Source organism: Zalophus californianus, chromosome 3 (genome assembly GCF_009762305.2).
Source record: "Zalophus californianus isolate mZalCal1 chromosome 3, mZalCal1.pri.v2, whole genome shotgun sequence".
NCBI lineage: Eukaryota > Metazoa > Chordata > Mammalia > Carnivora > Otariidae > Zalophus > Zalophus californianus.
The window spans coordinates 128949-154250 of NC_045597.1; the positions used below are offsets into that span (position 1 = coordinate 128949).

The 25302-nt window shown below is 43.4% G+C and overlaps 1 protein-coding gene and 1 pseudogene across 19 annotated transcripts in view; one reads left to right on the forward strand and one right to left on the reverse strand.

The window, feature by feature from the left end:
* Window positions 1-18238, reverse strand: part of UPF3A (UPF3A regulator of nonsense mediated mRNA decay) — a 32815-nt gene extending 14577 nt beyond the window's left edge. For 5 of the 19 annotated variants that reach the window (XM_027588264.2, XM_027588267.2, XM_027588268.2 and 2 more), the window contains exons 1-10: window positions 17530-17839; window positions 16663-16769; window positions 16337-16506; window positions 15347-15453; window positions 11611-11709; window positions 11379-11489; window positions 9835-9870; window positions 8116-8171; window positions 7867-8025; window positions 1401-1549 (exon numbers count right to left, since the gene is read on the reverse strand). In XM_027588264.2, coding sequence (XP_027444065.2) covers window positions 1401-1549; window positions 7867-8025; window positions 8116-8171; window positions 9835-9870; window positions 11379-11489; window positions 11611-11709; window positions 15347-15453; window positions 16337-16506; window positions 16663-16769; window positions 17530-17824 — 1289 coding nt within the window. In that variant the 5' untranslated portion in view covers window positions 17825-17839. Of the gene's footprint in view, window positions 1-855; window positions 1129-1400; window positions 1550-7866; window positions 8026-8115; window positions 8172-8397; window positions 8519-9834; window positions 9871-11378; window positions 11490-11610; window positions 11710-14383; window positions 14568-15346; window positions 15454-16336; window positions 16507-16662; window positions 16770-16975; window positions 17194-17529 lie in introns of those variants that run through there. The other 14 variants (XM_035726530.1, XM_027588270.1, XM_027588271.1 and 11 more) reach the window with 12 other exon arrangements.
* A 2555-nt stretch (window positions 18239-20793) lies between these two features.
* LOC113919360 lies at window positions 20794-21795 on the forward strand (annotated as a pseudogene).
* Window positions 21796-25302: the final 3507 nt, after the last annotated feature.

Here is a 25302-nt window from a genome sequence, read left to right on the forward strand (position 1 = left end):
TAAGCATATATACTTAGTTTTCTAATTCTCAGTAACCCCCCAAAGCAAATATAACTCCCCCCTTTACAGATAAAAGTACAGGAGACCAAAGTGCTCATGTGACTTTCCTAGTGGCCCAGGTCCATGTCCATCATGACAAAGAGCTGATACTGATGGCTTGGTTTCTGCTTCGAGTGTAGCTAAAATTAATTGAAATTTACTAATTTTTATATATATATTAAACTGATAAATGCATAATAAATACATGGCTGCTTAGCTCCTTTGGTTCTTAAAGTCTTTTCCTTCACAACCCACATGTAAAAGTCCTCATATGCTGTCTGTGGTTTCCCCACAAAACAGAAGCAGCAGGATTGGTGGGGAGAAAAAGATCTATAAGCAAAGTGTGAATTCATGCCAGAAACATGACAAAAGGCACTGCCGTATCATAAGCAATAATACAAACACCTCTAACAGAAACCACAGTGCTAACAGATCATAGATTTCATAATCATGTATAAATTAATTTTATAAACAAACCAATAAACCAGAACCCCAAAAAAGAGGGAAACATTTTTTTTTTAAATCACAACTCTGTGTGGAAGAAAGACAGTAAGAAGTCATTCAGATTGCTGTGTTTCTGGGCAAACAGCAGCCTAATGCCATGACCCTGCCATCTTGCCTGCAAACGTAAATTCACTTCCAGACACCTCAGAAGCAGAGCAGCCCTGGGCTCCAGGAAGCTCCAGGGGTGTCCTGATGCAGTGCATGGACAGGAGCCCTGGGCCAGGGGAACAAGAAGCCTAGATACTCCCCACTGACTGTATGGAGATGACCAAACCTTGACGAAGCTCAGGGGCAGGAGGAAGGGGCTCCCACCTGACAAGGTTCTGGCGGGTTTCTCCGGCCCCTGTGCAGAGATGGTGTCTGTCCCATTCCCACAGAAGCCCTGCTTGAGCTCCTTTCATAAGCAGCATGTCACAAGCAGGCAGAGAAGGACATGCTCGAGGACCCCTAGCCTGAAACAGGCAGGGCTAGTGGAACACCAGGATCCGCAGCTGCTGGTCAAATTCCACGGAAGGGCCACAGGGACAACGCCAACAAAGGAAGCCCAGCACTTGGACAAGAGACTGCGAAGGAGATCCTGAAGACCTAAAGGGCGGTAACAGGAATCCAAAGGAAGAGGCCAGGACAAGCACAGTGAAGGGACCAGCAGAAGCACGTGTCCCTGGTTGGAAGACAGACTTGAGGGTTCAGATGAAAGGAGCTAAGTTCCTAGCATGACCAAGGAGAAATAAAGATGTGGACAAGCATATCGTGGTAAAAACCCTGAATTCCACCAGCAGTATGAAATACAAGCACTAGTACTGACAGACCCTTCTGTGATCCTTCATGTGGTCAAAGCAACAAAAGCGTGGGCTTACTTTTCCCTGGGCTCCTCCAGCAAGCCCCCCAAGGGCGTGGACTTCAGGACAGCATAGGGCTCCCGTTTTCCATCTCCAATATCCACTTCCTCTCCTCTTTCTTTTGGGTTCTCAGTTGGTTCCTCCCCCTTTTCTGGTTTCTTAAGAAGCTAGGAAATTGTAACATCAGTAAAATATCACTTTTGAAGAATTTTATAAATGAAGTTGTTCAATAGTAAGTTAAAAATACAAAACAACATTGAGCACAAATGTTGGGATAGCAAAAAATGTAAGCTAAAGGTGCAGCAACCAGGTTTTTGATTAAATACCGAGGGGAACACTCAGTCAATGAAAGACGATAGTTATGAACAACGATTTAGGATAGTTGATGAGATTTTTTTTTTTTTTTCAGAGAGAGAAAGCAAGAGAAGGAACAAAAGCAGGGGGAGCAGCAGGCAGAGGGAGAAGCAGGCTCTCCACTGAGCAGAGAGCCAGATGCGGGGCTCGATCCCAGGACCTGGGATCATGACCTGAGCCGAAGGCAGACGCTTAACGACTCAGCCACCCAGGCGCCCCTGATGAGATGTTCTTATTGACAAATAAATGACCTGGTCTCTATTTACATGTTTACACACACAGAAAAACATCTAAAAGGCTGGCAACAATGTTAATAGTGATGATTTTCAGGTGGTGGAACTGAAATGATCTTCTTTCCTTTTGTCACCAAGTTCTAGTTTTCTCTAAGATGAATAAGTACTGCTTTTGTAATATGTAAAAATATATTGTTTAAAATGTTGCTTTATGGAACGCCTGGGTGGCTCAGTCAGTTAAGCGTCTGCCTTCAGCTCTGGTCATGGTCCCAGGGTCCTGGGATCGAGCCCCACATTGGGCTCCCTGCTCCGTGGGAAGCCTGCTACTCCCTCTCCCACTCCCCCTGCTTGTGTTCCCTCTCTCGCTGTGTCTCTCTCTGTCAAATAAATAAATAAAATCTTTTAAAAAAACTAAAATAAATAAAATAAAATGTTGCTTTATATTGATGACTTTTAGAATAAACTTTGAAAACACGTCTTACTCTTTCTTCAATCAGCCTGAGCAGGTTGCTGTCTTCAAATCTGGGCCTTCACATCCACCGCCCCCCCTTCTCTGTATAGTTTACTCTTTGAAATTCAAGTGCCACAGGTAAGTCAGTTTACAAAACAAAAGTAGAAGGTATACTTCTGAGAATTTTTTTCTAACTTATAAAAGTGAGCCAATTTAAAAAAATTTTAAATTGTACTATAGCAAAATTATACACAGATAAATTTCAACTATATGAGTTAATTTAAGAATGAAACAGATAAAATATAAAATTGAGTATGAAAAGTTGCTTCTCATCACAGGTGTGCACTATGTTACCTTACATACTCTTATTCTGCCTGTGGGGTCTGTGAATTTAAACAATTCCTTTCAGGTATCTATGGACGTTTATGTTTTAAGGTGTTATTTATTTATTTGACAGAGAGCACACATACAAGGAGGGGCGGTGGCAGGCAGAGGCAGAGGGAGAGGGAGAAGCAGGCTCCCCGGTGAGCAAGGAGCAGGTACTTTGGGGCTCGTTCCAGGACCCCGGGAACATGACCTGAGCCAAAGACAGACACACAACCGACTGAGCCACCCAGGTGTCCCGACATATTTTTTAATTAAAAAGGTAATATATGCTGGTAATAAAAGTAAACCACAGGGAAGTATAATAGTTTGTGTGTCCACCCATCCATCCAACAAATAATTTTGTGCACCTCTGAACTGTTTTTACTTGCAATACTTCTGAAACCAAATGTGTGGTGTCCTTTCCAACACCACTTCTCCAAACCTCCAGCACAGACTGGGTGTCCTACAAATCCATTCGGTTTTGACACTAGCTAGCTGGAATTAATGTCAGATTGCACAAAACTGTCCCCACTTCAGATGCCTGAAGCTACCCATGGCCTCAGCCACCTGTCACCTCACTGGTATATAGAAGACACTCTTATCACTCCACAGCCTGCAAGGATTTTAGGAGCTATGTGCCAGGAACCGGGGGAAAAAGACTCTGTGTCAGGTGCTAGGAATATAGTTGTGAATGAGAGACAAGTGCCCACAATGAAGGCATTCACAGGACATTCTAGCTGAGATGACGGTGGCCACGGGGGCAGGGGGGGAGGGGAGTAAGCAGTGACAAAATAGAGAAAGTGAACCAGATAAATTTAGGTGTCATGAAATGCTAAACACCTACTAAAACAGAAAAAACGGACAGACAGAGATGTGGGGTAAGAAGTGATGGCTTCTCAAGGGGTTCAGGGAGGGTCTCTCTGTGGAGGTAAAACATGATGAGGAAACACTTATGAGAAGACATAAGTCATGGGAGAAAGCTCCCTGTGGAAGGAAGCAAGCAGAGGCCTAGGGTGAAATCAGATTGGCAAAGGGAGGAGGCGACAGGGAGTGGGGACAGAAGAGGGAGGGAGGGGGAAGGGGGGAAGCAGGTGAAAGGGAGGGAGGGGGGAGGAGCCAGGCACAGGAGGTGGCAGAAGCCGGTACCAGCCAACATGTTTTTAATAAGCTTTGTTAAAAAGATCACACAACTTTGTTAAGAATGTAATCTACTGCCTACAATTTGTATATTCAAGAATTTTCCTAATTTCCTACTGCAACTTAAGCTCATTACCTAGTTTTAGAGTCCTCAGAGGAAAATAAAAACAGCTGGGTTGCTCTTATATCATAGTTTTTATTGTTAAAAATAGCCATGAGGGGGCACCCGGGTGGCTCAGTCATTAAGAGTCTGCCTTTGGCTCAGGCAGGTCATGATCCCGGGGTCCTGGGATCGAGCCCCGCATCGGGCTCCCTGCTCAGCGGGAAGCCTGCTTCCCTTCTCCCACTCCCCCTGCTGGTGTTCCCTCTCTCGCCATGTCTCTGTCAAATAAACAAATAAAATCTTAAAAAAAAAAAAAATAGCCATGAGGATCTCTCTCTGCATCTGTATTTTTATGATATTAACACAACTCTTTTAGCATTTCTTCACTGATTTTTTCAGGTTAAAAAAATTTTAATTTGGGGCACCTGGGTGGCTTAGTCGTTGGGTGTCTGCCTTCGGCTCAGGTCGTGATCCCGGCGTCCTGGGATTGAGACCCGCATCGGGCTCCCTGCTCAGCGGGAAGCCTGCTTCTCCCTCGCCCACTCCCCCTGCTGTGTTTCTGCTCTCGCTATCTCTGTCAAATAAATGGATAAAATCTTAAAAAAAGACAAAACAAAAAAACTCTTTAAAAAAATTTTTATTTCTCCAAATGATTCTTGTTTTTTTTTTAAAAGATTTTATTTATTTGACAGAGACACAGCGAGAGAGGGAACACAAGCAGGGGGAGCGGGAGAGGGAGAAGCAGGCTTCCCCCAGAGCAGGGAGCTCGATGTGGGGCTCGATCCCAGGACCCCAGGACCATGACCTGAGCCGAAGGCAGACGCTTAGCAACTGAGCCGCCCAGGCACCCCTCCAAATGACTTGTAAATCAGACATCCCTAAAATGAGGCCAAATGCTCACTTAGGGCAAACCTTGGGCTGGGGTGTGTGTCCTCAGGTCAGGACACGAGACACTCGTAAAGGCACAGGCTGCCGATTACTCATGTCACTGGGATCTACTCTGCAACCAAGATCCTGTGTTACCAGACTTGGATAAGAATACCCTTTCTCGGGGCGCCTGGGTGGCTCAGTTGGTTAAGTGACTGCCTTTGGCTCAGGTCATGATCCTGGAGTCCCGGGATAGAGTTCCGCATTGGGTTCCCTGCTCAGCAGGGAGACTGCTTCTCATGCTGTCTCCCATTCTCTCTCTCAAATAAAATCTTAAAAAAAAAAAAAAAAAAAAAAGAATACCCTTTCTCTTCATGTTTTGACTTCTTCTTTTCTATATGAAAGAGCATACGTTTATTTTTACTGACTTAATTTTGTTTTTATTTCTTTGGTTTATTTTGGACTCGAATTTCAGAATTTAAAATGTAAAAGTGAAATGCTACACTCCAAATACTTTAAGTCTTACTTAAAATTATAACTGAAATTGTAAGCTATAAGTTTCAAACATTATTCCTGAAAAACTCTCAAGCTACTGAAAAAAGTGCTTTTGAGAATGTAAAGATTAAGCAGTAAGTTAGTTAGCTATTATGTGTTTAGAAAGGTCAATGAGAAGATTAGGCAATATTTCCATCTGTGACCATAAAATTTGCATTAAATGCAAACACCTACTCTGAGCCCGGCGATGACAGCTGAATTTCTACCACAATTCATGTTTAAGGTTTCCCTACAATATTAAGGTTTCATTATCAGTTATCTTTCGAGGGCTGTTAATTTATGCCATTGGAGATGTCAGCTTTGTTACAGGAAGTCAATCTGCTACAATTTTCTTGGGACAGTTGTGTGTTCACTAAACCACGTCCACGGAAAACATGCCCTCAGTTATTTCCCCGAAGAATACCCTGGTTTTGCCATGTCCTTGCTGATAGGGGACGGACCATCTTTGATAGTCTTGGTTGGGTTCCTCAATCTCATCATCAGATTACAAGATACTTTCTGTGGGACAATCAGTTCCCTACTCATCTTGAACATCTAGATTTGTCTTCACAGCAAATGTGCTCAAGGAATGTGACCTGCCCCATACCTTTTATCAAGATAAGGTTTTCGACAATGTCTTTAAACTTAAAGAGAGACATTTCTGGTTCTCTTCCTGGCACTCCTTGAATATGACCCCCATCTGAGATTAGGTGCCACCATGTGGCTTGCTCTGGCCAATGCAATGTGGGCAGAAGAGCTGTGTCTCTTCCATGTGGTTTAAGAACCAGCATGCAATCTTCTGTATCACACATTCCCCTCCCCATTACAAGGAATGTGGAAGCAAATGCCAAGGTGGAGCCTCTATCAATAGGTCTCTGGATGGCAATGGTGAGCAGCATACAATGGCCATGGAATATCAACAAAAGACTCCAGTTATGTTAACTGGTGAGGTGTGAGGCTATCTGTTACTGGGCAAACCCAGCCAGGCCTGATGGATACACATAGTACTGTGTTTTCATAGGAATTTTGTTAATAAATTGTTCCCTCCAGCTAGTGAGTCCCATGTGACCACCTATAAGGAGAAACTGATTTAGAAGCAAAGGCCTAGAAAAAGCTTTGCCTCCCTTGAAGAAATGCAATGTTTTCTCCTCATGGATAATGAAACTATGTTTCTGATCAAGCATATCAGAAACTAACCTATGATCGATAAAGATGTGGTATGTATACACAACAGAATATTACACAGCCATCAAAAAGAACGCAATCTTGCCACCTGCAACAGCGTGGATGGAACTAGAGGGTATTATGCTAAGCGAAATAAGTCAATCAGAGAAAGGCAATTATTGTATGATCTCACTGATATGTGGAATTTAAGAAACAAAACAGAGGATCATAGGGGAAGGGAGGGAAAAATAAAATAAGACGAAATCAGAGAGGGAGACAAACCATAAGAGACTCTTAACCACAGGAAACAAACTGACGATTGCTGGAGGCCAGGGGGGTGGGGGGATGGGGTGGCTCGGGGATGGACATGAAGGAGGGCCCGTGATGCAATGAGCACTGGGTGTTAACGTAGACTGATGAATCACTGAACTCTACCTCTGAAACTAATAATTTACTCTATGTTAATTAATTCAATTTAAATTAAAAAATATATAAAAAACTAATCTATGGCTCAATTATGGAGACTCTGACCTCTTCCCCATCCTCTCCCTTTCTACTCTATCTTCCTCCAAATCCTGATCTTTTTTTTTCTTTCTTCTTATGATACAATTTCACTTAATCTCTAAAAGCACTTCAAAGCCTTTGTGGAATGAGGGAAGATACATATGAGGTTGAAATCTAGGTTTGATAAGGCCATCCGAGCAGATACTAACAAGGAAGGACTGACTCACACTGGAGCACCCTATTTTACATGGGGGAGAACTCCTTCTGTGCATTAACCCGCCCTTCTAAATGAACACATCAATCAAAGGAGAAATTGGGCAAGAGATTTAGAAACCACTGCTGCTACTGTTAAAAAAAAAAAAAAAAATGGTAAAACCCAGTTCCAGGAGTGAGCCTTCATCTAGAAAGGCCGGTATACACCGAGCCAATGGTTTCCAAATGTGTACGTTTTAGTCAGGGAGTCTTTTCTCTAAAGGAAAATGTAAGCAGAAGCCCAATCTGTGACAAGTAGTGTGGGGTTCCTCTGGGTGAAGTGCTGCCATCACACCCAGGAGGCTGGGCCCCCTCCCCCAGTGTGCCCAAGGAACCCCCAGGGATCAGGGAACACAGTTTGAGAACCACTGCTGTACTGCAGAGAAACGGAACCATAATAACAAAAGAGTAGGCTAACTAAAAATGTCCTTACAAGTTGGAAGAGCTAAGTACCTAAAAGGCACGACTGTAGCAGAACTAGCTTTGGAAAAAAGAAATGAACTGTCTCCTCAAAATTACCTTAATCCTTACTTCTCTCTCAGCAGCTCTCTTCTGTCTGTCTGCCTCTTTCCTCTTACACCTCTCCTCTTCTCTCTTCTTTCTCTTTTCTTCTTCCCGTAAACGCCTCTTCTCCAGCTCCCTCCTCCTTCGCTCTTCTCGCTTCTCTTCTCGAATTCTCTAGAGACATGGAAAAGCATGTGTATAAATTATCTGTGTGGACATGGCAGGGACAGGAAGGGTACTCATCCGGTAAAAGGGCAAACCTACCTGCTTCTCTAATTTTCTATTTCTAATATATTCCAAAAGAGGTGTGGTTCTTCTAGCTAAAACACAAAAATTGTAATGTAGTATTTAACTCTAAAATAAATTTCTTTCCTTCATTTTAAATACTTGTTTCCAATTTAATCTTAAATAATTTGGCTGGCTCAGTCGGAAGAGCATGCAACTCTTGATCTTGGGTTGTAAATGCAAGCCCCATGTTGGGTGTAGAGATTACTTAAAAATAAAATCTTATAAATAAATAAATACACAAAATTTAGATGAGCATACATTGTATTTGGGGGAGTTCCTATTCCATCACTACAAAGTCAAGTAATTTGGAGGCACTGACAACTCTACAAATAGGCAACGAATTCCTGATTCTCAAGGAAGTCTTCATATTACAAAGATGCTATAAAAGCAAAAAAGAAAAGTGAGTACAACGCATTAGACTTCCCGAACGTTATGATTATCTTCCCATTTTTGCAGATATTTTAAAACATTACATAACACGGTTACAGATTCACTTTGATTCAACACATATTCTGGAAATTTCTTCCTTTTCTGCTCTCTAGACAATGATGTTAAACAATGTAGATTCTTGTAATTTCTTATCATATACACTCCACAAATCAGAATAACCACATGTAAAAGTTTAGACAGTGACCCCACAGGGCACTTCATCTAAGCAGCACTAACCACCCAGGAATTAAACTCTCTGGAAACTTAAACTTGATCCTCAGCTTTCATGCCCCAGACGTGTTTGATCTGACTTGGAATTTGGTGCCCAAATATGGCGGGCCTCAAGGCAGCCTCTCAGGGGGACTGGTTCTAAGAAATATGTATTCCCCATGCCAGTGGCTGACGATGCAGGGGGAAAAGTGGAAGATGGTGTGGATCTATTCCACAGCTCTTTCAAGACCTAAGATTAAATGGGGGGAAGGAAGAATCCCTGGACGCACCTGAAGACTGGCCATGACATTTCCTGAATTCTGAGGATCAGGAATTTTATAAGAGAGCCCCTGGCAGGGATTCTTAACTTGGAATTAAGGACTCCTAAAGACCCCGACATAATGTGTCAAACGGCTTCTGCCGGGAAAGCTCAGCCCGATTTAGGGCTGGGCAAATGTGCTCATTTCCTCACAGGTGCAGAGGCCAAGAAGAGCCCATTCCCTCCCTGGGTGGCTTCTATGTTAATCATGAACTCTGGCTCAGGATGAGCACAGCTGATGCCCTCTGTAACACGCAGTTGCCTCAAATTAGGGAGGAGTCTTGCTCTGCACCATGGGAGTTTTGGACTAGTGAGCAAAGAGCAGGATCAAGACCTCCCTGGGTGGGTGGAGGAACTGACAAGACCCCACCCACCTTTTCTCTTCTCCAACAAAATACCTGCCTTGTTACCCCAAAGGATCAATGTGAAAGGTAAATGAGACCCTGTATTAGAAAGTGCTTTACAGGGATGCCTGGGTGGCTCAGTTGGTTAAGTGGCCGCCTTCGGCCCGGGTCATGATCCCAGGGTCCTGGGATCGAGTCCCACATCGGGCTCCTTGCTCAGCAGGGAGTCTGCTTCTCCCTCTCTCTCCCTCTGCTTCTGCTCTGTCAAATAAATAAAATCTTAAAAAAAAAAAAAAGTGCTTTACAAACCATAAAAGTGTATCATTTGTTAAATAGAAGGGACATGGCCATGTAACGTAACACAAATTTAACCAACAGCCTGTTACCACTTACAGACAGCTGCTGCATCCTGGACACTGTCACAACCACCTGGGAGGAAACAGGGATGCTAAGTCTCAGGGGTGGAAGCTGAGCCCAGGTCTGTCTGCTCTACAGACCCTGCTACGCCACTGCACTAACCTGCAACTTTAGAGGGAATTAGTATTTCCATTTAACCCTCATTGCCCAGACTAGATCACAGAATCCACTAAAGGCCAAAATCTAAGAAAAGAAAAAGACAACTTGCCTTGAATTGCCGGATTAAGATCCAAACTTTGATGGGCAGAAACTGGATCACAGAAACAAAGCTCCACAGCCTCATCCTGGGCTAGTAGACTGTGAATCACACTCATTCCGTAAAACGCTACAATGCACCTACTGTGCACCAGGTACCGGGCAAGGGGCTGGGATGGGAGAGGATGTCCCTCTGGTGTGGGAGGAGGCTGGAGACAGCTGGATGGTGTGTGTCTGGCCACCAAGGACTATCTCAAAACTGCCCGCAAGTGGAAGACCCTGGTCCTTTTCTGTGGGTATCCTGTACAAGAGCATTTATAGCAAAGAGGGAAGGGGCGGGGGGCGAGTCCTACAAATAATTTCTAGTTTGCTTCCTTTTTTAGCTCTTCTTAAATTTAACATGCTCTACAGTGGATCTCAATTCACTTCCAGTAATCTTCCCCAGTCTGCCCCATATCAGTGATGGTGCCTCCACTCATTGATCTGTTCGAGTCAAACTCCTGGAGGCCTGGATTCTTTCTGTTTCCTTTCTTCCCACACCCAATCTGCCAGAGCATATGCAGACTCTGCCAGCTAGCAATCCATCGTGTATGGAGCAATGTGCATGGAGTGATGAGGAAAACTAATCAGGCCACATCACTCCCTCAGCAGTCTCCAGCTGTCTCTCGAACAAACTCCAAACCTCTTACCCACCTGCCTCTCTAGCCACTCTGCCCCGGGCCCACCATGTACCAACCACACAGGCATACATCCTGTTCCTAGAGGCCCACAGCTCAGCTTCCAGCTCTTATCTAGTCCCTTCTTCTTCCATGTCTTAGCACATCTGCTCTCAGAGGGCCTTGCCCTCCCAGGACTGTTTCATCATACTGTGGCACTGATCACATAGACAAGCCCTGGCTTAAAGCCTGATTATTGTTGCAGGTGTTTACTACAGTCTTCCCCACGAGCAGGACAGATACATGACAGCAGAGGCCTCATGTGTCCCGTTCATGTTCACACCACACAACTAGGCTGAGTCGGTACCCACTCAACGTGTGCAGACCAAAAATGAGCACATGCACGCTAAGCACATCTTTATAAATATTTAGTGATTAAAAAATCCTTTGAGCTACACATTAAATCAGCTACTGTGAACAAATAACTGTAACCAAAAGCTCTGGTGCTCTCCCTCAGAAATATTTTCCTAGGTTGCCATATTTTTGTTACAACTGGAAAACACTCTATATCCCTGCTAAGCCTGTCACAAGTGCGAATTTTTAAATAATCGTAAAAAAGAAACAAATACATATCTCAATCAAATAAAGAGAAGAAATGAGCAAACAGACCAATAAGTTCTCTTGTCTTTGCCTCTATGTCTCCCAGAAGAGTTTCGGGATTGGCATTAGGTTTCTCTTCCTCCACACAATAAGTTTCCAAAAACTTCTTATATTCTGGATCTGTAAATTAAAATAGAAAAAAAGAAAAACATGCTCCTCCCCATATATGGGAGAGGAATTATATTTGATCGGTGTATTTAATTTGGCAGTTTCATAATCCAGCCTTTATAAAGGGACTCACCATCTTCAATGCTTCCAGTTTTGGCATCTTTTTTCTTTAGTTTCTTTTTGGCTATCTTCTGGAATGGGGCAAACTCTACCACTGCAGGATATTCTAAGCCTTTAACAGAAAACAAATTGCAAAAACCATTCTAAAATTCCACTATATTCATTTTGGCAAATAATGATTTGGCTTTTTTTCTTTTTCTTTGCGGGAGCAGGGGCAGAGGGAGAGGGACAGAGAGTCTTAAGCAAGCTCCATATCCAGCAGAACCTGAGCAGGGATCAATCCCATGACCCTGAGATCATGACCTGAACCAAAATCAAGAGTGAGATGCTTAACCGACTGAGGTGCCCCATGATCTAGGTTTCTTAAAGATTGACCATAACAACATTAACGTTTAAACTATTATTTTCAAGCACCTGCAAACTTAGCATATCAAACTCCAGATATGAACAAAGGATGAGCACTTATTAAAGAAAATGCTTTCTCATGTTGCAGTAGTGGCTACATAACTGAATGCACTCAAAATTCATCAAGATGCACACCTTAAAATGTCAATAAACCCTTCCCTCCCCCACTGAAAAGTTTATCATGGAATACCTTTAAACAGGTTCCTTAGTCATTTTTTTTTTAATTTCAAAAGGCTGTTTCAATGATTAATCTGTTATATGAGTTCAAGGGAATTAGTATGCTTAGAAGAGACACTTGGCTAAAAGAGGGGCCTCAGAGGGCATGCACATGGTTGGCCTCAAACAGAAAAGTTTAGAACAAAAGCCACGAGAAACTGATTTGGTCGAAACTGATTTGGTCATTATGTGCGGGGTTGGGGGGGGTGGGAGTGGGGGGCAGGAACATACTGAGAAACGTTCACTATTTACTATTTAAGTGTCGACCTTCAGCTCAGGTCATGATCCCAGAATCCAGGGATCGAGCCCTGCATCAGGCTCCCTGCTCAGTGGGGCATCTGCTTCTCCCTCTGCCCTTCACATTGCTCATGCTCTCTCTCTCAAATAGAACCTCAAAAAAAAAAAAAATACTGCTGGAAATACTGGATATCCACATGAAAAAGAATGAAGCTAGACTCTTATTAATCAGATACCACAGACAAAAGTTGACTCAAAATGGATCAAACACCTAAACATGAGACCTAAAACTATAAAACTCTGGCAGATAACATGGAGGAAAAACTTGACATTGGATTTGGCAATGATTTCTTAGATGTGACACCAAAAGTACAGGCAACTTAAATAAAAACAGAAAAACTGGACCACATCGCATTAAAAACACCTGAGTGTCACAGAATACAATCAACAGAATATAAAGGCTACCCATGGAGTGGGAAAAAATCATACATCTGATGAGGGGTTAAGATCCATAATATATATATATGTGTGTGTGTGTGTGTGTGTGTGTGTGTATATATACAACTTAACAAGAAACAACTCAATTTAAACATGGGCATTCCTCCAAAGAAGACACACAAATGACCAACAAGCACACAAAGATGCTTAACACCACTAAGCGTTAGGGAAATATAAGTCAAAATCACAGTGAAATACTACCTCATACCCATTAGGATGTCTGCTATCAAAGAAACAGAAAACGACAAGTGTTGGGAGGATGTTGAGAAATTGGGAGGCCTCAAGCCCAGGTGGTGGGGATACAAAATGAAGTAGCCTCTACGGAAAACAGAATGGCAGTTCCTCATTAAAAATATAATTACTACATGATCTAACAATTCTGCTATGGTTATACCCAAAAAAACTGAAAGCAGTGTCTCAAAGAGATACTTGTATACCCATGTTCAGACCAGCACTATTCACAATAGCAATCTTTGTAAATGGATAAACAAAATGTGGTATATACACACAGTAGCATATTACTCAATCTTAAAAAGGAAATTCTGAGACACGCTACAGCATGGGTGAACATTGAGGACACCATCAATGTGAAATAAGCCAGTCACAAAAAGGGAAATACTGTATGATTCCACTTATATGAGGTATCTAGACTAGTAAATTCATAGAAACAAAAAAAAGGTGACTGCCAGGAGCTAGGGGTCAGGGAGAAGTGGTGAGTTATTTAAAGAGTCCAGAGTTGGGGCGCCTGGGTGGCTCAGTCGTTAAGCGTCTGCCTTCAGCTCAGGTCATGATCCCAGGGTCCTGGGATCGAGGCCCGCATCGGGCTACCTGCTCCGCGGGGAAGCCTGCTTCTCCCTCTCCCGCTCCCCCTGCTGCGTTCCCTCTCTCGCTGTCTCTCTCTGTCAAATAAATAAATAAAACCTTTAAAAAAAAATAAAGAGTCCAGAGTTTTAGTTTTGTAAGATGAAAAGAGTTCTGGAGATGGGGTGCACAACAGTGTGAATGTACTCAATACTACTGAACTGTATGCTTAGAAAAGACTAAGATGAGGGACGCCTGGGTGGCTCAGTCAGTTGAGCATCTGAAGCACCTGACTCCTGGTTTGGGCTCAGGTCATGATCTCAGGGTCGCGGGATTGAGGCGCTGGCCTCTGCGCTCAAGCACTGAGTCTGCTTGTCCCTCTCCCTCCCCTTCTGCTCCTCCCCTCACGCATGTGTGCTCTCTCTCAAAAAAATAAAATGTTAAAAATAGTTCAAGATTACATTTGCTTTTCCTCACAGGAAAGAATCTCTTGGCCTCAGCCTAGTCACTCTTTAAGGATATTTTGTTAGCTCTCAGTAAAGAAGAAAACACTTATCAGCAGTGGAGTGGGGTGGAGTGGAGTGGGAGGAGGTTGGTTGGTGAGGGGTATACAGAGAATATGCTCTTACAGTTGTACCAGCTTGACCGCAGTGGACACAACAGCTGACAGTCCGACGGGAGGGAGGACAAAGGCAAGATCCAGAAAGTACAGAGAATCGGAACCATTTAGAGTAGAGGTAAATATCCCTGTCTCAGCAGGCAATGCTGTTCAACAGAGTCAGAAACTTATGTTCATTATTATAATCCCCTCCCCCATGACATTGTCCAGAAATGGTATAATTATGAAGACTACTCTGTTTAACATTCTTATTTTTTAAATTTTTTTCAAGATGTATTCACTTATTTTAGGGGTGCTGGGTGGCTCAGTCGGTTAAGCCTCTGCCTTCAGCTCAGGTCATGATCCCAGGGTCCTGGGATCGAGCTCCGCATCGGGCTCTCTGCTCAGTGGGGAGCCTGCTTCTCCCTCTCCCTCTGCCTGCCACTTCCCCTGCTCGTGTTCTTTCTCTGTCAAATAAAATCTTAAAAAAAAAATTTATGTACTTATTTTAGTGAGGGAAAAAGGGCAGAGGGAGAGAGAGAGAATCTTAAGCAGACTCCCCAATCAGTGAAGAAGGAGCCGATGCTGAGATCATGACCTGAGCCAAAATATAAAGAGTACACTGTTTAAAAAGACATAGGTATAAGTGAATAATATATTTTAGAAAATTTCTATTGCACAAAAGTAAAGTGATTTGGTTTTGGTACATAAGAAAGGGAAGTTCAATTATCAGAAAACTCATTTATATGAAATATTTCACTCCGATAACATACAAATAGGTTGTCACTGATATAAAGAATTGATGGAATTCTTTGGTTTATGTATAATTTTAATTTTCAATATAAGCACACAACCACAGTAACACAACTGAAATGTATGAAATTATTTTAGATTAGTATCTGAGAACTTAATTATAATTCACAAACATTCCAGCAAAACTTAATTAACATACTTTGAAATTAAAATAAAGAATTTAAAAAGCCAATGATCCAACCTTTACTGTCAATGAAGATATAGCCATCAAAACGATCTCTAAAGAGAAGGATGTCATCAGGATTTCTAAAATTAATGTATGCTCTTGAATAAAGATGAGGGTAAAGACTGAAATAAGAGATAACAGTGAAAATGGTTAGTAAAAAATGCAAGACTTCTTTAATCTTGCCTTTTTTCTTTTCTAGATACAACAAACTGAAACCCCATGTGCCAAAGAACACCTCTCAGCTAATTACAACAATCTAGGTATTCTTTAGCAAAAAAAACCCCAAAATAAACAAAACATTACCCAAGATCTTTTTAATAACTTTGGAAAGACACTTAAGGTCAGCCTCTCTACTACACAGAACCAGGGTTATAATACTCGTCTTCCAAAGTTGAAAACCAAAGGCAAGGTTATTCAAAGGTCATTCCTTATCACACATCATGACCCAATAAAATCTAGTCATGATTCATAAATGAAAACATCATATTGCACAAAAGAATCTTCACTGACTTAGAGAACACCTTTACGTATTCTAAGGGATATTAATTGTAGCACATGGTATGGGGACCACAGAAGAACTAAGCCTTTCTCCTCTACAAGACTACCAACTTCCTTAATAGGCAGGCACTTTCAGCCCCATTTCACAGATGAGAACACAGGCTCCGAGAAATTCAGTAAGTGCAAAAGGTGCCGCTAGTTAAAAAGTGGGACTGGGATTCCAACGTGAATCACTGAGTCCAGGGCCTGTCCTTTAACTGTACCGGTTTTCTTAAACTTTAGTCATTTGAAGTTCACCTATTTTTTAAACCCAATCTGTATTTTTCGTTGAACAGACTGAGAGCTTTTACTTAAACAGTATTTATTCAGAAGGAGGGTTTACACGGCTCCCACAAACACACACTCACGACACTGAAGACAGAAAGGCTAACAGTGATGATCGAGTGCAGCAGAAACGCAGTGAAAATCACAAAATGTAGCCGAACTGTGCCCTGTGGAAGGTCTAACCTAAGGTCGGCTTTCTCCTCGTCCCTACGCGAAGACGCGGACGTGTTCCGCGCCCACCACGGCGTGAAAGGGCCCGAGACAAGAAGCGGTCGGCGGGCGCGAGCACAGGGCTCCTGAGGGCTGGATCCGGGTTCTTCCTGCGGAGGCTGTCTTCCCAGAGGGTGGGGGCGCTAGTACAGGCACATTTCACGTCTCTTTAGAGGAATTTAACGACCACGTCCGAGGAAGGTGCGCGCCGATTTCTGGGTCCGTGCGGGAAAAAGACGGAGACAGCTTCCGCCGCCTACAACCACCTCCCACGAGCGCAAGGCCTCCCAGCTTCTCACCTGAGGTCGGCGGCGAAGAACTCGAAGTAGTCGTGCGCGGGCAGCGGGTGCAGCTGCTCCTCCAGCTGCTCCTTGGTGAGGCTGGGAGGTAGCCGCCGGATCACCACCTGAGGAGAGGACGGACGGGGCGCTTGGCGTGCCCCCTCGCGCCGCCACCCCTCGAACGCCGCCCGTGTTCAGGCTCAGGGAGCGCTACGCCAGGAGTCCGGCAGGAGCGCCCACCCCGCGCGGACACGGCACGGCCGTCAGAAGGGGCTGCGCCTCACACAGCTCCCTCCTCGGGAGCCCCGCCGACTGTGCGCACCACACGTACCGTCCGCGCCCGAGGGGGAAACTCCAACCTCCCAAGCCCGCGGTGGGCGCCCGCCGCCCCGGGCCGCAGCATGTCCGCGCTCAGCCTCCCCACGCCACGAAGGGCCGCGTCGGAAGAGCCCCGACCGGAGCCACCACAGGCTCCAGGCGCGGCTCCTCCTCCCCACGCCACGAGGGGCCGCGTCGGGCGGGGCCGCGGTCGGCGGCGCTGAGGGGGCCGGCCCCCACCTCGCGCTCCCCGACCACGCAGCCCGTGCGCGCCGCCCCGTGCGCGCCGCCCCGTGCGCGCCACCCCGCACCCGGAGCCCGCCCCGCCTTCCCGCAGGACCATCCCTCTTCTCGCGAGGCTCGCCCGCCCACCCGCCTCCGGGAGACGCCAGCCTGAGCGCCCCTCCGCCTGCAGCGTCGCGCCAGCCCTCGGCCCCGCCTCACCTCGCTCAAGACCGTCCCTCCTGGCGAGAGGTTTGCACGCACCACTCCGTTCTCGCCTCGACCCACCCCGTTGAAGACCCTCCTCCTCCCGCGAGGTTAGTCGGCCCCGCCCTTCCCCCCCACCTTGCTCAGAACCGTCTTCCTCTCCTCGCGAGGTTTGCCTGTACCGCCCCCACAGTCGAAGGACGAGGCTGGTGGCCCCTCTGGTTCTCGCCGCGGCGACTCCCGGCGGAACTGGACTTCCACAGCCGACAGCTTTTCTCTCCCGCTCGGGCCCCGCGCAGCAACGGCTACCCCGGAGCCTCCCACTCCCTCCTTCTCTGAGCGCATCTCGCACCCGCCGGGAAGTCGCTGCTGCCTCCCGCCCGGGCCGAAATGTCGCGAGAACTGGGCCACCGCCCCTCCCCCCCGGGCCCATGATGCTCCACGTCCAGCACCCCCGACCCGGACCCGGACCCGGACCCGGACCTCCGGCCCGGGAGTGCACGGGATTGGCAAAGCGCGACTGGCGCGGGTAGTCGGGTCTCGGGAGGGTCTGGGGCCTGCGAGGGGTGGAAAGGCCTCGCCCAGTAGGCGGCCAGCGGGAAATTAGGGACCAACAGGGGACTCGATCCCAGGACCTCGAGATCAGGACCCCAGCCAAAGGCAGACGCCCGACTGACTGGGCCACCCCACCCTGGTGCCCCTCTTTACTTCCTGCCATGAACAAAGTTTCTAAGAAATGGCTTCACAAAAATCACAGAATTTTAGAACTCAGGTTTGACGACATTCTGAACATTAAAGAAATCTTATAATACAAATTTCAAGGTATAGTGAATGAGATATAAAATAGCTTAAGATTTTATGTAAAAATACAAAAAATAAGTACATCACAAAAAATCTAGCTTCCTAGACATCACCAAGCCTGTTAAAATGTTTTGTTTTACATACACACAGAACTATAGACAAAAGGCAAAATAACCTCCAAACATCAGAGTGAATAAAGTAGGTAACTTAACTTTGCCACACATGAATGTGGTCCTGAGGTAAATGCTGGTCACATTTTACTTGGGAGCACATCTAATTGTTAAATGGCCGTGGTTTAAAGCAGCAGGTGACCAGAATACCCCCTATTCCTCTGAAAAGGACAGTACTTTATGTCACTTTAAAGTTGGCAAGGATTCCTTTTTAGGAAACTATCATTGTAAGAGTACAAAATTGGGTAGCAATAGAAAGATACTTGACAATACAACTACACATTACCTTTCTTTGATACTCTCTGAAGCCTAAACATTGGCATTAGCTGCTGATCTAAAAAACAAATTGGATTTTGCCTTTTATTTCTTAAAGCACTGACAATATGGTAATGGCTCCTTTTTATCAGGAGTTTGCTCTTTCAGAAACCTAAAAAAATCATACCACATAATCAATGAAGAAATTACATGAAGAAATATTTTGGTCTGGAAGGCAAAATAAATGTGAAAACAGCATCAAATATCTTCATTTTTTATCTATTTTAAAAATTACTATTTTAAGTACAGTCATTTGATTTTCTTAGCCCTAGCTAAAGAGGGGAGGCATAGAAATAGGTACATGTGATACCTGACAGAGAAGAGACCAAAAAGCCATTAAATAAAGATGAAAACTCAAAACCTCAGTATTTGAGTCTAGACAGTAGTAGGTAACTCATGGTCCACGTGCATTACTGCATTATTCACTGTGGTAAGCTGAAACAGCCTGGATGCTGGGCCCTGGAAGCATCAATAGCTGCATTCAGATTCCTCAAATGTACAAAGCCTTACTTCAAAGGCGCCCTGAAGGGCGCCTGGGTGGCTCAGTCTTTAAGCGTCTGCCTTTGGCTCAGGTCAAGGTCCCAGCCTGCTTCTCCCTCTCCCATTCCCCCGCTTGTGTTCCCTCTCTCGCTGTTCTCTCTCTGTTAAATAAATACATTTTAGGTGAAGATAAAAGTTTTCATGTTTAAAGGATCATTTCAGATGCCAGGAAAAAAAAATTGTTTTTAAGTGGGCTCCACTCCCAGCATAGAGCCCAATATAGGGCTTGAACTCATGACCCTGAGGTCAAGACCTGAGCTGAGATCAAGAGTTGGATGCTTAGCCAACCCACTAAGCCACCCAAGGCCCAGGAAAATTGGTTTCTGTGTAATACTTTGTTAATCATGCTCTGAATAAATGTCTCCGAAACCATTACAAAGTAGGATACTGTACCTGCTGAAGTCAGGATGAGGGCTTGCAAGATTTCGACAAATGAATTATACAATCCTATCTCCATTAGATGACATAGTTAAAGCTCTGAATGAGAAATTCTGTCAATCAAAAATTTCATATCTGACAAGACCATTTTTCAAGAAGGAAGGAGAAATTAAGACATCCCCAATAAACAGAAGTTACGGGAGTTTGTCACTGATAGACAAGTACAAGTACCCTTCAAACAATGCCAAACAATGCCAAAGCGAGCCCTTCAGGCTGAAACGGAAGAATGCTAAACAATAATTTTAAATCCTATCAAGAAATAAAGAACAAGGGTAAAGACAACTACATAGGTAAATATAAAAAAGCCAGTATTAGTGTACTCTTGGTTTGTAATTTTTTTCCTGTATGATTTAAAAGGCAAATGAATAAAACAAAAATTATAAATCAATGTTAATGGGAACAATGAATAAAGACGTAACCTGTGACAATAGCAATATTAAGAAAGGGGGAAGGCGGGGCACATAGCAGCAGTGTATGCTACTAACATACATGGGATTACTCAAATTAGGTGGTTATAAATTTAAGATGGAAAATGTAATCCCCAAGTTAGCCAGAAAAAAAACAAAAATACAGAAATATACAAATACACAAAAAGAAAGGAACTGAGGAACAAGAAATAGGCGACACACACAGAAAACAAACAGCTGTGTGGCAGCTTAAGCTAAATTCTTTATCAGTAACTACTTCAAATGTAAATGATCAAACTCTCCAATTAAAACCCAAAATGGATAAAAAAAATATGATCCATTTGTATGCCATCTGTAGGAGACTTGCTTAGATACAAAGACACAAAAGGGTGAAAGTAAAAGGATGAAAAAATATCCCATGTAAATAGTAACGGAGAGAGCTGGGCTGGCAAAACTGTTTTAAGAGACAAAAAGGACATTATATATTGATAAAAGGGTCAATCCATCAAGAAGATGAAAGAAGAATAACATATATGCATCCAGTAAGAGAGCCCCAAAATACATGAAGCCAAAACTGGCAAAATGGAAGGGAGAAAGAGACAATTCTACGCTCAGTTTCAGACTTCAACACTCCATTTTCAGTAACAGAATTAGGAGGCAGAAGATCAACAAGGAAATAGAAGACTTGAAAAGTACTATAGGAGGGACCCGCTCGAACCGATTTAGGCCGCAGAGTCGCCGCAGCCATGGCCAGCCAGTCACAGGGCATTCAGCAGCTGCTGCAGGCCGAGAAGCGGGCCGCCAAGAAAGTGTCAGAGGCCCGCAAGCGAAAGAACCGGAGGCTGAAGCAGGCCAAAGCAGCAGCTCAGGCTGAAATTTAACAATACCGTCTGCAAAGAGAGAAGGAGTTCAAGGCCAAGGAAGCTGCGGCTCTGGGATCCCATGGCAGCTACAGCACCAAAGTGGAGAAGGAGACCCAGGAGAAGATGACCATCCTCCAGGCCTACTTCCAGCAGAAAAGGGATGAAGTCCTGGATAACCTGCTGGCCTTTGTCTGTGACATCCGGCCAGAAATCCATGAAAACTACCGCATAAATGGATAGGGGAGGAAGGAGCAGCTCTGCGTGCAGATTGGCATGTTAGATGCCTTCATGGAATACGAAGCTTCAGCAAAGCTTGCGTAGTTACACCCTTGTGAAAAGGCATTAAATTATTTCTGTGTATCACGTAGTAGGTCCCTTCACTTCTTGGAGAATAGCAAATCTAGCTTCTTTGTACAAATGTAGAGCGTATCCAAAGATTTTCTCCTTTTACCTCATGTTTCTTAGAAATTTAATGTGTATACGTTGTCTGTTTTCCTATGCCTTTTAGTTCAAGCAACATATGTATCAATACTTTTTCTTTCTTAGATGTAGGAAAAAAAAACTGTTTATAGAAAGAAAGGGATTAAATATTTTTTTTCCCTAAAGCTTTCTTGAAGGTCAGGGGCTTTCTCTATGAAAAAGTAGTAAATAGTTACTGTGACTTGTGTGAAGCAGCAGCTGCCCTTAAGTCCTCTCGGCTAAGGGTGGAACAGCGAATACTAGTATATATTGTTCGGGCTGCTCTTAGTTTCTCTTACCCAAAATTATTAGATGATAGAATTCAAGAACTTCTTGTATACATGTTCTTACTTGGTGTACTGATAATCATTTGAAAGTAAAGACTTTGTCATGCAAAAAAAAAAAAAAAAAGTACTATAAACCAACCAGACGACTCCATCTAACAAAAGCAGAATACACAATCTTCTCCAGTGAACAGCCTATGTTCTCCAGGAAGGACCATAAATTAGGCCACAAGAAAAGTCTGAGTACACTTAGAAAGACTAAACTTACACAAAGTATCCTTTTCAACTACAATGGAATAAAACTGGAAATTCAAAATAGAAGGGTTGCCAGAAAACTCACAAATATGTGGGAAATTTAATAACACACTCTTAAAAACCAATGGGTCAAAAAAGAAATCACAAGGAAAATAAGAAAATACCTAAACACCAATAAAAAAACACAACATAACATTTATGGAATGCAGCAAAAACAGTGCTCAGAGGGAAATTTATAGCTCTAAATGCTTATGTTAAAAAAAACTTAATTCAATAATAAAACTACATCTTAGGAACCAGAAAAAGAATAGCAAACTAAACCCAAAGCTAGCAGAAGGAAATAAATATTCAAGTGGAAATGAAATACAAACTAGAAAAACAACAGAGAGTTACTAAGAGCAAAAGCTGATGCCTTGAAATGCTCTACAAAATTGCCAAACCTTTAGCCAGATGGACTGAGGAGGAAAAAAAGCTCTTATTACTAAAATCATAAAATGGAAGAGGAGAAATTATTACAAACTTTATAGAAATAAAGGATAACAGGATACTATGAACCAACAAACTGAATAACCCAGATGAAACAAATTCTTAGAAACATACAAACTACCAAAACTGACCCAAAAAGAAACAGCTGTAACAAGTAAGGAGACTGACTGAATCAGTAATCAAAAAGCTCCCAACACAGAAAGGCCCAGGACCAGATGGCTTCACTGTCGAATTCCACCAAATCTTTTTCAAAAAATTCCCAAAAAAAACTGAAGAGGAGAGACTACTACTTAACTCATTTTATGAGGCCAGTATTACCCCAATACAAGATCCAAAAGCACTACAGGAGAACTACAGACCAATAAATATCTCTTATGAATGTATATGTAAATTCAACAAAAAATAATTAAACTGAATTTAGCATTATATTAAAAGATCATACAACATGACCAAACAGGATTTATCCCAGGATCACAAGGCTGGTTCAACATACAAAAATCAATCAGTATATATCATATTAACAGAATGAAGGAAAAATCTACACGATGTTATATAAACGAAACAGAGATGTCTCCCGTATATTGACCCCCATGTTGTTTACTTCTTCACAGGCGGAGATGGTTAGCTGAAGCCCAACAATACCAAATCCAATTTTTACACATGTAATTGTTTTAAATATAGCTTAAATAAGCATATCTTTAGCCATCTAGAGCTGGCCTGTTTTGCATACCAGGCAGACCTACAACCAGCATCTGCTAGCTGTAAATAAGACAAATCCCAGGACTGTGAAAGACCACACTGCCACCGCACTTCAGACCTCTTAACCCCGAGACTTCCTGCCCTGCTGCTACCACATTGCCCCCAAAGAGCTGCTCAAATACAGCTGCCCAAATAAAATGGGCTACTGCCACCTTATGGTCATATTTTCCCCTCAACAGCCCCAAAATCCTAGAACTCTTTTTTTTTTTAAGATTTTATTTATTTATTTGACAGAGATAGCAAGAGCAGGAACACAAGCAGCGGGAGTGGGAGAGGGAGAGCAGGCTTCCCGCAGAGGAGGGAGCCCGATGTGGGATTTGATCCCAGGACCCTGGGATCATGACCTGAGCCGAAGGCAGATGCTTAACGACTGAGTCACCCAGGCGCCCCCAAAATCCTAGAACTCCTTACCCCTCACCATCACAACTGATCCACAAAAAAAAGCATTTGACAAAATCTGCAACCTTTCCTGATAAAAAGAAACAACAAAGCATTCAATAGGCTAGGAACAGAAAGGGACTTCTCCAAAACGGTGAAGGGCATCAGTGAGAGCCTGCGCTTAGCATCACTCTGGATGGTGAAAGACTGAAGCCTTACCCCTAAGATCAGGAACAGGACAAGGGTGCCTGTTTCTGTCACTTCTATTCAACATAATACTGGAGTTCTAGCCACAGCAGTTATACAAGGAAAAGAATTTTAGTATATGTGCTGCCGAAGCGAGCACTATACAAGGAAAAGAAAGAAAAGCTTTCCAAATCTGGAAAAAGTAGACCTATCTCTATGTGCAGATGACATGATCCTATTATGTAGAAAACTCTAAAATACACACATGGGTGCAAACACACACTGTTAAAGCTAATAAATACATTCGGGATACAAAGTCAACACACAAAAACTGGTTGTATTTCTATACACTAGGAATGAACAATCCAAAAAGGAAACTAAGAGAACAATTCCATTTACAATAGCATCCAAAAGAATAAAATACTTGGGAATAAATTTAACCAAAGAGGTGAAAGACTTGCACACTGAAAAGTACAAAGCACTGCTGGAAGAAAATTAAATAAATGGAAAGACAGCCTGTGTTCATGGATTAGATGACATGATATTAAGATCTACAGATTCAATGAAATCCCTGTGACAATTCCAATGCCATTTTTTTTTTGCAGAAATGGAAAAAAACAAAAACAAAACTAAATGCATATGGAAATTCAAGGAAGCCACAACAGCCAAAACAATTGTGAAAAAGAACAAAGTTGGAGGGGCTCCTGGGTGGCTCAGTCGGTTAGACTTGTGCCTTTGCTCAGGTCATGATCCCAGGGTCCTGGAATCGCCCCGCGGCAGGCTCCCTGCTCAGCAGGGAGTCCGTTTCTCCCTCTCCCTCTGCTCTCCCCCTACTTGTGCTCTTTCTCAAATAAATAAAACTTCAAAAAAAAAAAAAAAAAAACTCACACATCCCAGTTCCAAAGCCTAGTACAAAGCTACAACAATCAAAACAGTGCGGTACTAGCATTTAGGATACACATATGGACCAATGAGCATTAAGGATACACATATGGACCAATGGAAGAGGATCCAGAGCCCAGAAGTAAACCCTCGTATTTCTCAACAATTGATTTTTGACATGGGTGCCAAGACTATTCGATGGGGAAAGGAGAGTCTCTTTAAGAAGCGGTGCTGGGAAAACTGAATATCCACACTCCAAAGAGTGAAATTGAACAACTTACTACATTTACATAAATTAACTCAAAATGGATCAAAGACCTAACTTTAAGAACTAAAATTATGGAAACCTTAGAGGAAAACCTAAGTGAAAATCTGCATAACCTTGAATTTGGCAATAGTTTTGTAAATATAATACCAAAAGCATAGTACATAAACAATAGATAAACTTAAGTTAAAAATTTGTGCATCAAAGGACACTATCAAGAGAGTGAAAAGACAGGGCGCCTGGGTGGCTCAGTTGGTTAAGCGTCTGCCTTTGGCTCAGGTCATGATCCCGGAGTCCCAGGACCGAGTCCTGCATCGGGCTCCCTGCTCCGCGGGGAGTCTGCTTCTCCCTCTCCCTCTGCTTGCTGCTCCCCCTGCTTGTGCTCTCTCATTGTCAAATAAATAAGTAAAATCTTAAAAAAAA